An 18,523-nucleotide genomic window follows, 5' to 3' on the forward strand; every position below is an offset into this window, starting at 1 on the left:
GCATTCTAATATTTGTAAATTTGAGACAATTAAGCCCTCTCAATTGGCCTACGACGTTAGTTCCAGTTAACGGAGAGGGCTTAATTGTCTCAAATTTACAAATATTAGGATGCAATTGGGACAAAAAAAACATGAGGACCTAATTGAGAATGGAGAACAAATATGAGGACTAAAACATATATTTAACCTCTTTTTTATATATTTGGTTGGTTGAATTACCAATCAGTCAATCAATTGGTCTACCAATCAGTTAATCAATCGGTCTACCAATCGGTTAATCAATCAACCTGACAGTCAGTCTAACTTATTATACCAAAAAGATATACATAATACATATACGAATGTATTTTAAATCTAATATACATTCTTAATTAAAATTTATACAATGTTTAGGTTATAGAAACAAATTTTGTATATCATAAAAAAAATAATGACTTAAATAATATAAAAAAAATTAAAACCAACATAACACATTACAATTATTACTAATAATTGCATATCATATATTTTAATTATTATCTTTGAATGTTAATTTTCTTAACATGAAATATGTTAGTTGTTTTTTTTCAAAGAGGAATATTAGGACCTAAACCTTAAGTCTTTTTGTGTGGTAAATGAGTTTAAGTTTAAAATTTATAAAAATGAAAAGGAGTTTTAAGGTTTGGGTTACTCTTTGGGAGAGTAATGACCATCTAAATATCAATAAGTCCCTCGTTTGTTCGTGAAAATCTACCCAAAAGGTACTAAAATGATTCTTAACTGATTTATGGACAAAGACTTTTCTTTTTTTGTGGATGAAGAAAAAAATCAAGAAAGAAACACTCAAGCAAAATAAGTGATTGTCATACCATGTAACATTTTTGCTTTCTGGGCTAATTTGTCAAATGAAGTATCTTATGTTTTCATCAGCATAGTATCATCCACTTTTGCATTTGGATTCTAACTAACTGTTAAAATATGTAAGTATCAGATTACTTGCAAGCACAGAATGTTTAAAATCATATTTAGTTATCAATTGAGGGAGAACAGAGTATTTCAAAGGGCAAAACTTGATAATACTCTGACCATTTCTTTGAAGTCTTGATTGAATAATTCATCTGAAGAGAAGTTTGCTTTTGTTGTGAAGACAAGATCAACATCTTTCTGTCTAACTTTTCTTGGCTCTCTTTGTTTCTGATAACTCATAACACAACTTTTCTTTATATTCAGGTAACAAATCATGTTAACTCTGCCCTACACAAGTACAAAGATGTTCCCCGCTATGAAAAGAATGGTATATTGAGTCTCTTTCAGAGGCTTAACCATCTTCTCAACATTAATCATGTTCCTCAGATAGAACCTACATGTTTCTCAGATGGAGTTTGTGTGTGGAAGTTCATTATCGATTTGTCAATTATGATTAAAAAATTGCAACATTAAAGAAACATATGCTGTGGAAAATAGGAACATGTTTCTCTTCACAGCTAGTATGTGGGAAGGCTGAGTTGGAAAACTTGCTAACTTAGTTACATATCTTTATCCCAAAAAGTTATTATGTTCTGGATTTTGTTTCTGATAAAGGTCCACCATGTGTTCACTGCTACTACCATGAAGATGCTATGCTACAGAGTTGACCATCCTTTGACCATCCACTGTCACATTTGAATCCTCATCATTTTCTGGGTTTTCTTTTCTCATTTGAAGATTGAACTCACTGAAATCTTCACCTTTCAGTTCTTCAATCACCACCATGCAACAAACAAAAGAAAAACACTATTTTTCTAAGGATAAAATAAATTTGGGATAAATGAATAAGAAAAGTAAAAATATAATTATTTTGTTAGATATTTTCAAGTGTGTCTTTGATTTGATGAGGTAATTAAAGTGAAAAAATTGCAGGAAGGGTTTTGTTAAGATGAGGATTGAAAGATATTGTAATGAATGAAGAAAGCAGAGATATAAATGAGTGGTGAAGGTGATGAAGGCTGGAACCTACCTCCCTGAGAAAGGGTGTAAATATTAACAGAGATGTTGGCAGTGTGAGTATGAATGAGAAAGTAAATAGAAACAAGAACTAAATGCATGCAAAGGGTGAGAAAATGCAGAGAGAAAAAGGGGAAAAAAAATATAGTACTGAGACGAAACAATAGAGAATTGATTCACACAACTGGCAAGTATACTAAAAACAAAGAGTACGGAGAGAAGAGAAGGATTAATGCCAACATGGGAAATGGTGCATGCAAGCTCTGTCACAAAAATTTCTATTCTCGTGTCACTCAATGCCCATTAAAACCTTCTGTCTCTCTCAACTTGGACCCTTCTTATTATTTTCATTCAAATCCCAATGCCTACATTTTTTCCTTTTTTTACTAAAATCTCTTCTTATTATTGTCATTTCCTTTTTTTTTTTATGGCGAGTTTCAAATATAAAAAAGATTATTATTTTCTTATAATAATGGCACTCTTACAAAAGTGAAAACATGAGAATGAGTTGGTGGAGATCCAAACGCGCCGCAGAATACAACGTTACAAATATCTCAACTTACAAATATAGTAGTTCAATAAACATGTCTACAACACGTGTTCGGATAAATGGAAGAAAATAAGAAAATTAATATTTAATATTATTCTCGTAGTTTAAAATCAAGTCATGCACTAAATTTTTAAGAAATTATATTTTTTGTTAAAGAAAAAGTGCATAAATTGATTTTACCAGAGACCTTCGTATTTTCTTCCGGTTACAGATTTATCCAAACAGAGCGCTACTTAGTGACTAAGGGACTAAACTACCTTACTAACTATTGTTACAAAGTTATTATTACACGATTGGCGAGGCGCGTGGGAGCGGCTAAAAGTCACGAGTCTTACGGTTGCGGTGGAACGCGGTGGCGCCGGAGCTGACGGAGAAAACGCCGTTCCAGATCTCGGTGAAGGCTCTGACGATGACGCCGTGGTGGTCCGGTGAATTGAGCTGAAGGAAACAGTTGAGAAGTTCTCTGAGATCGTCTTTGGAGTAAATCTCGTTTTGGAGTATCATCTGGAGCATGGAGTGTCGGAAGTCCAGGTAAGGGTCGTCGGAGTCTTTTTCCACCGCCACGCCCTCGCTCCCCACACGGCCGAACCCCCGCACGCTCTTGGCGTAGTCGCAGAACTGCGCGGAAGAGTCGACATGGCACGGAGAGAAGGTTGTGGTGGTGGTTGTGGTACTGGTGGTGGCGGTGGTAGTAGTGTCGTCTCTGTCTTGCGACCAGTGATGGGTTTGGGCTCGGAAGGTGGGCCTCTTGGGGCGACGTTTGGGGTGGAATATGTGACGGAGAAGCTTGGGCCTTCTGCAGGTGCCGCAGCCCAAGCTGACGGAGACAGTGTTGAAGGTTAGTTTTCTTGCTGAACTTGACATTGGTGATTGGTAATGCAATGTGTTGTGTGCTGTGAGAGACTGAGAGACTGAGAGAGTTGTGGAAATGGGAAGAGGGTTTTATGGGAGTGAGTGAGAGACTCACCTGGACCACACATTTATTATTATTATTATTATTATTATTATTATTATTTACTATTTATTATATTAAAAATAAAAATATGTAATTAAATAAATTAATTGTTATATTAATTCTTAAAATAGAATGCTATTATCATTACAAAAAAACAGCAGTGCTCAAAATCAATTTATTCCTGACTTAAAACATGCTTTAGTTTATATCTTATTTTTCTCACTATACTTTAATAATTTTGTTTTATTTTTATTTTTAAAGTAATGTCCTTCTATATTATATATAAAGATATATTTAAAGATTTAAAAAGATTATTCATGTACAAAAAAAATAGAAAAATCTTTGTTATTATATATTATGTTGAAAAATTAAAGTAATACAAAATAATATATTAAATAACCTACTAATTTTCAAGAAAAAACAAAGTTAAGTGTTTGGTTTTTAGTATAGAAATAAGTATTAGGGAAATTTTATGATATTGGGTTATAGATAAATTTGGCGTTTTCGTCCATTACAAAACGGAAATTCTTGCTCCATAATTTCTTCTTCTAATACTATAAATTTTTGTATTTCAAAATATACAATTTAAAATGTAAATATATTTTGGGTTATTTTGGACTGATTAAAGTATCATGTTTGATGAAAAAATAGCAGATGACGGGCTTGACCCAATAATTTCTACACGAAATAGAAAAGGGAGTTACTCCCTGTACCTCCCCAATTCCAACCCCCACCCCCCCAATTTTTTTGGATTTTTTTTTAAATACAAAATTAATCTTTATGTTTTTTTTATTTTTACCGTTTTACACCTATTTACTAAAGTTAACCTACTCTTTTACAGTCTGCNTCAGTCAAAACACACAGACTCAAATTCCTCTCCTTCGTATTCCCACCCCCACCCCCACCAAAGCTTTTGAAACGCTCCTCCTCCAAACGCTCTCTGCAACTCTCACTCTCCCATTTATACGTTAAAAATATATTTAAAAATAATACATCAAAACATATAAATTCCATTATTAAAATATCTGAAAATTAATATAAAAAGTAAACTAATAAAACAAATCTTAAAAATGGAATGGGGGGTGGGAGTTAGAATTGGGGAGGTACAGGGAGTAACCCCCAATAGAAAAATGTTAACGCTTCTTCGCTACAATTGGGCTTTACCCGATTTCATCGAAAGGAAAACCCCTTTGTTTACGAAATTTTAGGTTTAATGGATTTTTCAAGGCCCAGTTCAATCAAACTAAAAACTAAATAAATATCACTCTAAGTAAATATTTAATTAGTTTATAAAAAAATTATATAATTCAGTTTTTCAGAGTATTCAAAGAGTGATAATCATTTACTACATATTCAATTGTAAGCTGAGGTTTATCAAACCGCTCTGAATGTCGGAATGCCATTGCAGGTACCTTTTCCCTCGGTTAAAACTTTGAAGAACACCGAACGGTTAAGGATGAAAAAGAACGAGCGGTCAAGATTCAAGAAAAACGAATTATCCAGTCAATCCAAGCATCAAGAAATAATAAAGTCGTGTCCGTTAGTCTTTCAGTCCCACGAAATATCTACCAAAACAACGGTTATTTTTATGATATTACTAGTTAAAGTTTTTTTTTTATGACTTTTTCATCAATGTAGGTTGAAAAATTTTCTGAATCCTAATCAATTATTGAGAGAAAGCTCCTAGGTCAATATTAAAGCAAAATTCCAATTATTGAAATCTCTGATATAAAGTTTACGTTTTAAAATTATGTTAAGAGATCTGGTGTATTTATATTCAATTGCTAAAAAAGTCTATAAAATGGAATAAGTCAGAAAGAAAAAAGATAATATGATTTTAACAATTAATATTTTACTTCATTTTCAGTTTTCTCATTGACTCAACTCAACATTATACAAATCTAAAAGTTACATCCTTTTAAAATAGTGGAACTAAATTTACAAAATTTTACGTAATTTTTTTATAGGATAAATGGTCTGTGTCTAGCATATCTCACAACTCAATATAATTTAATACGTTATGAGGTAAAGGTAAGGACCACTTATTTTGTGGGATCATTTCACAGTCAAAATACATACTGGATTTCGAGACAGTTATATAAATAATTTAATAGCAATAAATCGGTGTAGCATAGTTGAAAAGTCGCACACTCATCTTTCAATAAAATAGTAATAAAAAGGATAATGATATTCAGACAACATTTTTTTAACAACATTTGAACATTGATTATGTGTGATTGATCAAAAATTATTTCACAATTAATAATAATAATCATAAACACTGTTGTGGACTAATTTTTAACCAATCACAGGTTAACACGTAATCAATGTTCAAATGTTGTCAAAAAAATGTTGTCTAAATATTATTATCCTAAATAATAAACATAAATTCATATGTAATAAAAATATTGTGATTATAATAATAATGATAGGTTAGCTCAAATGTTAAGATTATCCTACTTTTACTTATAAGTTACAACTATGAACTTGTTGAGAAAATTATTAAAACTATGTAAAACTAAATTTCTTTACTTTATTTTTTCCTTTTATGTGCAATATATGGAAGATGCTGATTGATAAGAAAAAAGTAAAAAATATATTCATAGGAATATATAATGGTTGATTTACACAAATTTATATTTCTAGACTTTTTTTAAATGGAATGTTTTATAAACAATAATTGCACAAACACAATTACAATAGTAATGCATAAAGACATTATTTTAGTTATTATTATTATTATTATTATTATTATTATTATTATTATTATTATTATTATGTTATACCATTTTTAAGATCTCTTACAACTTTTATTCCCATATAAAAGTTTTTATAAAACTCACTCTTTAGTTAATGTTTTATTTATTTGTTGATAAAAATATATGCTTTTAAGATAAAGTAATATATATTTTTTATTATTTTGACTTAGGGTCTTACCAAAATTCAGTGTTTTAATTTAAATTTTATCATATCAACATCATAAATCTAATAAATAATCGTGTACATGATTCTGAAAACATCATAAATCTAATAAATAATTATGAAAACATCATAAATCTAATAAATAATCATTTATATGATTATGAAAACGTCATAAATCTAATAAATAATCATTTACATGATTTTGAAAACATCATAAATCTAATAAATAATGGTGTACATGACTCTGAAATGGAAATAAATTTACATTATAAGAATGAATTATTCGTTTTTATTAACTGACTCGTCTAGCACAACCTTACTTGGAATTAATTTAATTAATTGTATACTAGATCAAAATTGGCCATAAAAATGGTTTCTAAACTAAGGTTTTTGAATCGTGTAAGTTTTTTTATGGGATCTTTTATTGATTTTGACAAGTCATTCTCTTGACAAAAATTGTGTTTGTTGCTCATTGAAGTATGTTTGGTTGTCAATCTTCTTCATCTTGTTGCAATAGTAAGGAGTACTGAATATTTATTATTCCTTACATGGTAGTAGTTCAAGGAGAATTGAAATAATTCTTATTTGTAATTGTGGTGAGATGGTAGTGGTAAGAATGACAACAACCTCAAAGAATGTTCGGAGACAATTTTAAGGTTGTCCTAACTACAAGACTATATATTAATAATAGTATATTGAATTATTTTTAATGCAGATATTTATTGGTTATTAACATTATCTTTATTATTTTGTGTTGAATAACATGTTATGTGGTGTAACTATTTCAAATGGTGTTCTAAAGAAAATGTTAATGAAAGGGATGCAATCATTGCTAAGTAAAGGAGAAGATTTGTGATATAGAGAATGCAGTGGAAAAAAAATGATGTAATTGTTAGTATGAGTCGTTTGTATTGTTGGTGTAATGAATATAATTATTACGTGTCTGTGTTTAGGTTGATGCCTTTAGGTTTTCACCATGTGCTTTGGTTTATTATGTTAGGGCACTGAATTTGAATCAAAGTGTAGGTTGTGTAATGTTAAGGATGTAATGGTCATGTATTCTATTATGGCAATAAATGCTACATTTTTTTCGATGTTAACCTTTGTTATTTTGGTTGTCATCCTTCCTTAACTTCCATTGTTCCAATCTTTTTTTTTTTTGGTTTAATAGGTTCGGAGGTCCCTATATTTGGAGGTTTGTTTCAATTGGGTCCTCCAATTTTTGAAGTGATCAATTAGGTCCCTAATTTTGTCAATTTGAATCAATAAAAGCCTTTCTGTTAAATGCAGTTAACGCCGTGAAGTTTTTGAACATATGGCACGCTAACGCTTCCATGTGGCATCGTTTCAAGTGCATACGTGGATTATAAAAGGGTGAAATCCTTAAATCAAAAGGGTGTATTTGAAGGTGAAATCCCTAAATTAAAAGGGATTTCGCCCTTTTACAATCCACCTATGCACTTGACATGGTGCCACCTGGAAGCGTGAACGTGTCACATGTTCAAAAACTTCACAGCGTTAACTGCATTTAACGGAGAAACTTTTATTGATTCAAATTGACAAAATTAGGGACCTAATTGGTCACTTTCAAAATTGAAGGACCCAATTGAAAGAAACCTCCAAATATAGGGACCTCCGAACCTATTAAACCTTTTTTTTTTTGCTTTCCCACACAACTTTCTCTTAAATGGTGGCAGGACATTAGGGAAGGATGTTCTTTCCCATAGAATGTGGCCATTTACTGGATAGATGATGGACGCATATGTTTCTTCATATGTGGAGCTCTAAACCAATGAGGTAGATAGTCCTCTGGATTTAAATTTAAAAACTTCATTATTGAAATTGCATGGCAGCAAGGGATGCCACTAATGAGTCACTTCCTACAACTACATTCTTCATTGTCTAGATTAACTACGAACTTGTTTCCAGTCATTGAGATAAGCCTAAACTTCAAACAATGACACTATTAAGAGTTTTACTCATGTTTTTGTCAAGTGTGCCACAGAGCACTTGACTTGTAAATTTAGATCTCGACCAATACTTGTTTCAATGAAAAATAATAACAATGTGTTTAAGGTATGTACATTTCCTCAATGTGTTGGTAAGGAAGAACGACCACATACATCGTGTCTCCCAAGGTCTACAATCAATAACTCCAAGAATCACGTCCATGTTTCTTTGTTCTCGACTTCTAGTAGGCAAGTGATAACATCTGCTCATTAGGATCTCGAGCCATAACAATTAACAACTCTCCCTATACTTTGCTTTCAAAATGAACCTATCCAAACCAATAATGGATCTACAAGACACAAAGTCATCTTAGAAAGCTTTCATATAAACATAAATTCTTTGAAATATTGTATCACCACTATCGTTGTCAACTTTCACTTTTACTGTTGATTCAATTACATTTCAACAATTCATAGTCATAAATTCTTTTAAACTGAACTTTAAATGAACCTTATACTTGGCCTAATACCATTAACCTCTTTCTACGAGTTTTAGATATTGTCATATTTGTATTCTATTTCCTAAGAATTATATACATATATCACTTATTTTGGAATTTGGACTTCTTGTAAATGCAGGAAAGACGTATAGATGTCACTCAACCACTTATTTTTCACTATATTAGTGTTGAATTCTCTCTTGCAACTATGCATATCCATAATTTTCCTCAAATGTCAAGTTTTACATAAAGGCAAATAGCACAATAAACTTTCCATTAACACATTTGTTGGGCACCTATGCATTTGACTCTTAATGAACTTTCAAATTTTTCCCAGCATACACCGCAAAACTTTTAACAACCTCCTTAAACTCTCGCTTATTTGTAAAATTTGTTCACACTTTCCATTTATACTTAATCATAAAATTTTATATAACAAATATCCGAAATCGACCAGAACTCTCTCTTTCATTACCCTCACTCTCACTTTCACACGGTCTTGTAGACTTATAAAAAAATTTGATTGTCAATCATCATTAGACAATCCTTTATCATTTGATTTTGTTTGGATATGTATACCATGTACTTATTCATTCTCTTTTTCATTTAAATTCACTGTCATATTCTCATTTAAAATGTTTTGAACATTATTATTAAAATCTACATAAACATATCTATCCAGTGTATATGCGTGATCCACTTCGTAATCCATTTTGTCACCATGTTCACTTGAACTAACATCCACTTTGTAATTGTAATAATTGTTAATAACATCATTTAAAGTAATATATATATATATTTTACTAGTTTGACTAAGGGTCTTACCAAAATTGAGTGTTTTAATTTAAATTTAATCATATGAACATCAGAAATCTAATTAATAATGGTGTACACACATGATTCTAAATAGAAATGCATTTACATTATAAAAAAGTATGCATTAACTATTATAGAACAATTATATATACATATACATTATAGTTTTTTTCTTCCACAAATTTTTCCACGATTCCGTGCGTGCTCAACCGCTAAACCGTTGGGAGAAATCCCTGAAGCGTTTGAGGCAAGAAATTCCTCAATTTTTCTATTATTGGAAAAACATTTTGCATCATTAAAAAAATGGAAAACAGAATTGGTCGTGTTAACGTCGTTAGATGTAACTGCAGCACTATATATATGGTGTTGAAGGAGGATTTTCTTGTTACCTGCAATCTAAGGCTTCTTCTTCCACATTTCGTTTCAGAAAAAGTGAGAATCAGAGGCCATTCTTCTTCAGGATTAAACCACATTTCTTTCTAAAGTATAAAAAAAGAAAAAAAAAAATCTCAACTTTTTAATATTCCTTTGGAATTGGGTTTGGAGGCACCCCAATTCCCACACCCATTTGAATTCTGTGCCTCTCAATCTCTCAAACCTATCGAACAACAACTTGTAAGTTCATCGTTTCATCGTTTCATCTTTTAGGGTTTCCTCATTTCATCTTTGTCAACACTTTTAGGGTTTCCTTCTTTTCGTTTTCAGACTTCATTTCCACTGTTTCTTCAAGATGTTAGGCGATTTCATCAACCGAATCCTAATGTACGTCCTTCTTTTTTTTCTTACTGTTTTTTTTTTATTATGTTATGAAAAGTTATTCATCCATTTCTTGCATTATAATTGCAGACTCCTTTTGGGGTATGCATACCCTGGATTTGAATGCTACAAAACTGTGGAGAAAAATAGGATAGACATGGAGGAACTTCGCTTCTGGTGTAAATATTGGTACGCAAATACGTCTCTCTATCCTTCTTTTCTTATAGTCTTATCAAACTCATCTGTCTTAGAGAAATATTAGTTTACAAAAATCTGTACAGTGTAATTTTTTCATGTTCATCATTTATTACACATGATGGTATTGGAGAATTAAGGTCAATTTTCATTGCAAAACTTATAAATCATTTGTTAAGATCGTTGTTAAGCAAAATCTTGTTTCGACATAAACATGAATGTTGATGTTGTATAACATGTCTTTTAGGTTTTAAGTCTTGCAACTTTTTTTGTTGAAAGCTTTGATATTCAATGTTCAACCGAAGAAATTACTTTTCTTTTTCAGAAGATAAGCTTGACCCTTTTGAGTGCATGTGAGGTTAAGAATAGCGGATAAGGTTGATAGTTGAATGGGAAGATATCTTGTTGATTTTGTTCATGCATGGTGTTATAAAATTCATGTTGAAGGTGTTGCTAAATCTTAGCTTTTTGATTCATAATACATTTTCCATGGTTTATTTTTGCAGGATCATTGTGGCACTTTTCACTGTGTTGGAAAAGTTTCCAGATATATTTTTTGGCTGGTAAATGTTGAGCATATTATTGTTTCCTCTTGATTTAGCTTCAACGAAAAATTCTAACTCTGAATTTTATGAAGGCTGCCATTGTATGGAGAGATGAAGCTGGTGTTCTTCGTCTGGTTGTGGTATCCCAAAACTAAAGTAAGCCTATATTTGTTCTCTTCTATACACATTTTCTTCAATTATTTTAATATTATTTGTCATCTTTCTTGTTTGAGAGGGAAAAGAATGATTATATGTCCATTCTCATGTTTATGTTATGCTTTATATACAGAAGATAATAGTAAGATGACACAACATATATATTTATTTGATATACATTACAAGAATAAAATAATAATTTTTTATATTTAAAAAATGAAAATAATAATAATATCAAATAATATACCACACCCACACACTTTTAAAAATATAACTAGTTGACTTTTACCTAGTCTCACTGAATAAGTTGGATCCACGTTTTCTACATATGTTTAAGGTGTGTATATATATATATATATATATATATATATATATATATATATATATATATATATTATAGCTTTGAAATATCTTTTTAGATAATTATAATTATTAAAAATGAAATTAAAAAGTTTATATAATTACAAGTTAGTATCAAAACCAAAACAAATTAAAGAATAATAAACAACTAAACTGTTAAATAATAAACATTTTTATGATCATTTTGGCCAGATTAGTATTTGGATCATTGACCTAATTAATTATACAAGATCCTCATATATGAAAAATATGCATTAATTGTGAGTGACATTCATTTTTTTTAAGACTCCAAACATCAAACCAACCAAGCTAACATTATGTAGCAAAGACAAACTAAAGAAATTACTGTTGAAGTTTTTGATGATTAATGCTATAATTTTTAGATATTAATAGTGTTGGAATTATTTTATATTGGTAGATCATTATGAATGAAATATAAATTTTCCACATAAGAAACTTGACATCATTTCACATCTTAAACTTTATCATTTATTTCTACAATGAAACTTTCAATTTGAATTTTTAACAAATAGAGTAATAATGTAAAAGGAAACATAAAAATAGATTCTTGGTTGAAATTTTTAGTATTGTATTTTTAATATACCTTGAAAATAAAAGTGATTATAAATGTTTTAAAATAAATATGAATGTTACAGGGAACAGGATACATTTATGAGACATTTTTGAAGCCATATGTATCAAAGCATGAGAATGATATAGACAGAAAAATAATGGAGTGGAAGGCAAGAGGATGGGATTATGTGATATTTTATTGGCAATTCATTGCAAAATATGGCCAAACTGCATTTCTTCAAGCTCTTCATCAAATGGCTTCTCAATCTCATAAATTTTCATCAAACCCTAATTCAGAGGTAAAATCTAGAGTTGATTGAATTAGGAACAATTGATTAATTTACCCTTCTTTCTTCTTACTACCTCATTCTATTATTTATATATATATATACATGTCATTAGAAATAATGTTAGTTCTCAACTCAGTCATTATGTGTATATGTATCCATAATCCCACACTAATATATATTTATCTCATATAAACTCAGATCAAATAATTAATACAAATATTTTTTTAGTCTTTTCTGTCTATTTATTAGCCCTCCACGTTGATTTAATTAATTCTTTTAGAAATTTCATCCATTAATTTTTTATTTTTTATTTATCATAATTAATTCCATTGTTGAATTGAATGTAACATTTATCTACACGCATTTAATGTAGTATCGTCTCCATGTAGTTATTGTCATACCAAACCACACGTCACGTCATATTTAAAATAATTAAAATTAACAAAAAGATCAAAATCCAAATTCATCACAGCTTCTGTGTTTTTCTCTTCTTAACTTATTCGACCAAAAGAGATATATATATTCCTTAACATTTTCCTTTTCAATACCAAATTTACAAAATTTTATCGTTTCAAATAGGTAATTAGGAAATAAATCATTGGCTTTTTCGAATTACATATATATCTTTTTTATAATATTAATAACTTTTTATACGTTACATTAATCACACGTAATTATAATAAATTACAATCATATACCTCCAAATTTTTTTAATGAAACAAAAATTAAAATTTATGCAGAATGTTTTTATAAATGGAATCTCATTATATCGGTATACTATAAACATAAAAATAATAACATCACATGTGAAAAAGAAAATGAAAAGTTTATCAATCAATTCAATTTGAAAATTGTGATAAATAAAAGTCTGTATGAGAGTATACACCTTGTATGAATACTATAATATATATATATATATATATATATATATATATATATATATATATATATAGAAATAGAAATAGTGTGAAAAGTATAACAGGGAAGTAGCACAACCCATTGCAGAAAAAAGAGGGACGTTCTGAAAGTGCCCCAGAAGAAGCTTCAAAGCAAGCTCAATCATCCTTCATGAAGCAGAGCACTACCCTGAGCAAGGGCAATCAAACCCAAAACGTCGACCTTCACAACGTTTCCAAATCCGAATACAAAGAACATCAACAAGCGCGGGACCCAAAAACCGTCGGAGTCGACGGCGAAGGCCACCGCGACGACGACGAGCCCGTGAGCGTCAAGGACAGAATCACGCAGGCACGCGCCAGGCTCAGGCGCTTAGATTCTCAACAACAACCACAAAGCCCTCGAACCCCTCGAACCCCGACACGTCAAAACCAACAGAAACAACAGTGATAACAGCGTTGTACATACATACATACATAGTCCTCACAAACTCAATCCCCAGAGATTGAAAACACTAGACTCCGTTTCCTCTTTCCAGAACTATCATTCACCGATATATATGTAAACATGCTCTGATATAATATATATAATAATATATACATTTGCAATAAGAAATAAGCAAGAAGCAATAAGGTAAGTTTTTGAATTTTGAGTGAGAAAAAATGGCTGTAATATTATATATTGTTATGGTATCATAAGATTACAGGAAGGAAGCAAGGGAAGATGTGGAGAATTCGGTGGAGGGTTCGGGTGAGGGAAGGGAGTATGTGGTGGTATATGAAGGAGAGACACGTGGCGAGACGGTTGCGCCGGAAGAAGTGTGGGCCTGATGGGCCGCCGCTGGGGGAAGTGGACATCGGCTGAAGGTAGGCCCATGCGGCCTGCTTCACCAGTCGGTTGCGGATGGGCACGTCGTACTGGTTGGCGGCGGGGGAGTTGACGGCGGCGGCGGAATAGGGAAGCACGTCTCTGAGGGAAGTGTAAGTGGCGGTTTTCACTGAGAGAGAGCCCAAATTCAGAAGCTGTATTTTTGGAGTTTGGCTTTGAATTGATGAAGAAGAAGAAGAAGAAGAAAGGATATGAGAGAGAGTGGTAGAAGAAGACTTAGCCATGGATGTGGAACACTGAACAGAGAGAGAGAGAGAGAGAGAAGTAACAAACGTACACGTTTGTGGAAAATAAGAATGGGTCTATTTGAATTTTCAAATGGGACAATAATAAGGAACACGCGTCGTGTTTCCATTGGTGGTTATTGCAATTAATTAAGGAAAAAAATATTTAATTTTAATTAAAGTGAGTATTAAAGTAAAATTATAAATAGGAACCCTCAAAGTCTTAAGTCCGTCATCGATGGGGAAGTTTCTGAAGTTGGTTCTCTCTTTTCTGTTAGTCATTCAAGTTAATGCGTTGTAATTTACAATTACATTTATAGTATAACAAAAATCAATTAAGAGTAAAATTCTATTAATTTTTTATTAAATATAGATTTCATATATATAATAGATCAAATTGAAGGAATTTGTTTAATAAATTTGTATGTCACAAGATTTTTTAAATATTTGTTTACACGACGTAATTAACAAGCTCTTTAGTGCTAAACTTTCCTTAGCTTAATTACATTCTTTGCTTTGAAAAGTCAAACTTATTATGGAGGTGATTTATTATAATTCCAAGTAACTCTACTTAGCAATTATTTTCATATTAAAAAGAATAATATAACCCATAAAATTGGGTGAAAATACAAAAATTTGGTGCACTTTTACTTCTTTTTTTCCTGCTCTTGTAATTGTTAGCATAAAAATATTATTTTATCTCTTTACAACTTATGTTGAAGCTTCTTTTGTTGGATCCTAATCCATTGGTTTATAAATGAATAATTATATAGTAAGGACAATGTGAAATTAAAAGAGATTAAATATGTCATAAATTGTATATTTATGGATCTAAAATTACATGAGACATTTAATGTGTGATAAATAGTGAATGGATTCTATTTTGTGATGGATAACAACAACAAAATCAATAAAAATAATTTTATTTTTATTTGTCCACAAGGTTAAGTCCCAATATCGCACAATTTTCATTACTATTATGACATTGATATTAGAAATAAACAAATATCACTAAGAAATATTTCATTTACTTACTTATTAATAAGTACGAATGTGAATTCGTAGGTAAATTTAGTGTTATATATATTTATGAAAATTTAATAATGTAAAATTGTTTATAAGTTTACAATACTTACATATTTGTGGTTTGATGGATGATGTTTGATTATATTGTAACATTGAGAATAGTAAAAGAAAAAGAACTAAAACATGTGCTAATTTAACTCTCTGTGAGTACTGTGTTAATGATATTGTTATTATTATTAAATCTAGTCTCATAATCATAAAATAATATTTTATTTAGATAAATAAAAAATTATAACTATTCATTCTTATTTTATCTCTATCAAACCAAACCAAATATTACTATACCCAAAACTAATAAAATAATAAATATCTGAAATTTAAGTTTACCCCAACAATACCAAATATATTTCAAAAGTTCTTTTTCAAAAATATTTCAAATTTTCATAAAAAAATCCAACTAACTTGCAGAAAGAGCTTTAAAATGGAAGTTAAAAATTAATTTTTATTTATTGGATATTAAATCAACTAAATCGATCAGGGAAGATGTTAGATAGACTACTATGATATCATGATAAAAAAGAATTAGAGGCAAGATGAGAGGAAAAGAAAAATAATACAAATTCTGAAAATGGTATAGATATGATATATTTGAAAAGTGATTTGGTTAAAAAAATCGATAATAATAGTTAAAGATAATATATCAAAGACATCTTTAAAAAATTAAATATATACTTTTTCTTAATTTTCAATAAAAAATAAAAATATTTTATTTTTAAAACTTTGATCCAATTTAATTCTTTAATCTTATAAATAGATAAAACTAATTGTTTTTAACTTAATTTTATTAGATTTATTAATTAAAATTAAAAAAATTTGATAAAACTTAATTAAAAAAATTAAATTTACAGTTTTAAAATTAAAAACTAAATTAATTCAAAATTAAAAAATTAAAAAAAGATTTAACCTTTAAAATAATGGCTTAATATCTCAAATGGTCCTCTGATTTGTCAACTAATATTATTTTGGTCCTCTAGTTTGCAACTGTCTCAATTTAGTCACAATTTTTGAAAATTTGAACACATTGTATCACATCTGTTAAGTGGTAGCAGACGGCGTTAAGTGTTGATGAGTTATAATTTTAGTTTTTATCACGTGTCATAGTAAATAAAATTGAATGTTTTTTTTGGTTTATCTACGTGGACCACGAAGCCACACGACATCCCCTCTCGTCCTTACACTGTTGGTATCTCATTTGATCAACAGGGTGCTACATCCCCAGTTCAAATTGGTTGATTCCGATGGGCTGATTGCGTTCCAAATTTTGAACTCTTAAATTAATTTTATCTATTTCTACAGCTTCTTATGAGGGTGTATATGACGGATTCCAACTAAGTACCGCTCCTGCAAGCAGTCTTGTTTAACCACAGTTACAAAATCATCAAAAGACCTTTTTCAATTAAAGGGCTCTAGGACTCTCTCGTTCAGCATTCAAGATGGTGGCGCTAATACTTATTTGCAGGATGTCTGGGCCAACCTCATTGCCTCCATTATTGGCAAACATGGAAAACCCTCACCGGAAGGGGAATCATCCGCAAGGGCTCACCAACCCACTTCTCGGTGACGAATGCATCTCCACTGTCATCACCAGACCGAATGGCGTCTCCGGCGAGTTCGTCTCCTTCTTCTCCATCATCATACAATCTTGCTAACAAAAAGTCCCAAATTTGAGGGCACTAAAATTTGTTTATCGCTGTTCATATACGTTGTACGAATATGCTTATCGCTGTTTTTTACTCGTTTTTCAGACCTTTGCTGAACTAAAGGAAGAGGAAAGCTCCCTGCTAAAGGAAAGGATATCTTTGAAAAAGGTATCTCCCTGGACTTCGCACATATTTTCCAGAACTATAAATTTATTTTAGTTTGGCACACATTTAACTTGGGACTAAATAATTCTTGAATATTGACATCACTCTTGCTTTGCAGGAAATTGCAACCGATAAATGCAAATTTTGAGGCTGAGAGAGCTAAAAATGAGAGTTTGAAGAGGATGAAGGTGTTTGTGTTTGGGGAAAGAAAGCTGAAAAAATGTACAGGCCATCCAATAGAAAATCAGTGGAGAACATGATGCTAAGGTCGGTGCTAATTCCATCTAAGAAACTAAAAGATTCAAAAAAACTCTCGTGAACGTCGGTGCTAATTCCCTTAAAACTTAGGGCTTGCCTTTAAATCTTAGGGCTTCGTCATCTACCAAATACATTCCATTTTATTTCATATTGACACGTGATAAAAACTAAAATTACAACTCATCAACACTTAACGCCGTCTGCTACCATTTAACATATGTGATATAATGTGTTCAAATTTTCAAAAATTATGACTAAATTGAGACCGTTGCAAACTAGAGGACCAAAATGAGTTGACAAATCAGAGAACCATTTGAAGTATTAAGCCTTAAAATAACATACATAATTTATCAAAAAGATTCGTTATTAGAATTAAATCTAAAGTTACTTTTTATCAAAATTATATTTCATCTTATAATTAAATAAATTTAATAAAATTTAATTAAAAAAATTAGATGATCAACGTAATTCTAAAATTGAAAACTAAATCAATCTAAAATTTAAAAAAAAAAAAGACTAATATTATTTTTTTACAAAATTAAATAATTAAAAACATATTTAATCCTCAAAATAACATACATAACTATCACAGGAGATTTGCTAATCCAAACTTATTTCTTATCAAAATTATATTCCATCTTATCATTAACACATCATATCATCTTTTCTGCTGACATAAGAACACGATCGAGGCATTTTAATATCAAAACTACAAATAAAATAAAAACGAAACAAGAAATGGACATTAAATATAGAACTTGGTATGTGAGAACAATAAAAAAATTGAGAGGTCAACTTTTTTTCTATTTTTTCACTTTTACTGCTAACTTTATTTA

The 18,523-nt window shown here is 30.3% G+C and overlaps 3 protein-coding genes across 3 annotated transcripts; 1 reads left to right on the top strand and 2 right to left on the bottom strand.

Moving 5' to 3' along the window:
- Positions 1-2,570: 2,570 nt before the first annotated feature.
- Positions 2,571-3,470, bottom strand: LOC106771544 (transcription repressor OFP6). The gene has a single exon (XM_014657540.2). The coding sequence runs from the start codon at positions 3,374-3,376 to the stop codon at positions 2,828-2,830; it is 549 nt and encodes a 182-aa protein (XP_014513026.1). The 5' UTR covers positions 3,377-3,470; the 3' UTR covers positions 2,571-2,827.
- Positions 3,471-10,065: 6,595 nt separating this feature from the next.
- On the top strand, positions 10,066-13,903 carry LOC106771720 (putative HVA22-like protein g). The gene is made up of 7 exons (XM_014657723.2): positions 10,066-10,269; positions 10,360-10,416; positions 10,501-10,599; positions 11,112-11,168; positions 11,243-11,306; positions 12,323-12,538; positions 13,535-13,903. Exons 2-7 carry the CDS (start codon positions 10,385-10,387, stop codon positions 13,874-13,876), a joined length of 810 nt encoding a protein of 269 aa, XP_014513209.2. The 5' UTR covers positions 10,066-10,269; positions 10,360-10,384; the 3' UTR covers positions 13,877-13,903.
- Positions 13,904-14,103: 200 nt separating this feature from the next.
- LOC106771590 lies at positions 14,104-14,833 on the bottom strand. Its single transcript, XM_014657582.2, has one exon. The coding sequence runs from the start codon at positions 14,536-14,538 to the stop codon at positions 14,119-14,121; it is 420 nt and encodes a 139-aa protein (XP_014513068.1). The 5' UTR covers positions 14,539-14,833; the 3' UTR covers positions 14,104-14,118.
- Between the last annotated feature and the right edge of the window lie 3,690 nt (positions 14,834-18,523).

Source organism: Vigna radiata, chromosome 8 (genome assembly GCF_000741045.1).
Source record: "Vigna radiata var. radiata cultivar VC1973A chromosome 8, Vradiata_ver6, whole genome shotgun sequence".
NCBI classification, from domain to species: domain Eukaryota; kingdom Viridiplantae; phylum Streptophyta; class Magnoliopsida; order Fabales; family Fabaceae; genus Vigna; species Vigna radiata.

Coding starts and splice junctions, on each gene's coding strand:
- LOC106771590 (XM_014657582.2), bottom strand. CDS start 14,538: ATGGCTAAGTCTTCTTCTACCACTCTCTCTCATATCCTTTCTTCTTCT.
- LOC106771544 (XM_014657540.2), bottom strand. CDS start 3,376: ATGTCAAGTTCAGCAAGAAAACTAACCTTCAACACTGTCTCCGTCAGC.
- LOC106771720 (XM_014657723.2), top strand. CDS start 10,385: ATGTTAGGCGATTTCATCAACCGAATCCTAAT. Junction 10,417..10,500: donor TTCATCAACCGAATCCTAAT/GTACGTCCTTCT, acceptor TTATAATTGCAG/ACTCCTTTTGGGGTATGCAT. Junction 10,600..11,111: donor CGCTTCTGGTGTAAATATTG/GTACGCAAATAC, acceptor TTATTTTTGCAG/GATCATTGTGGCACTTTTCA.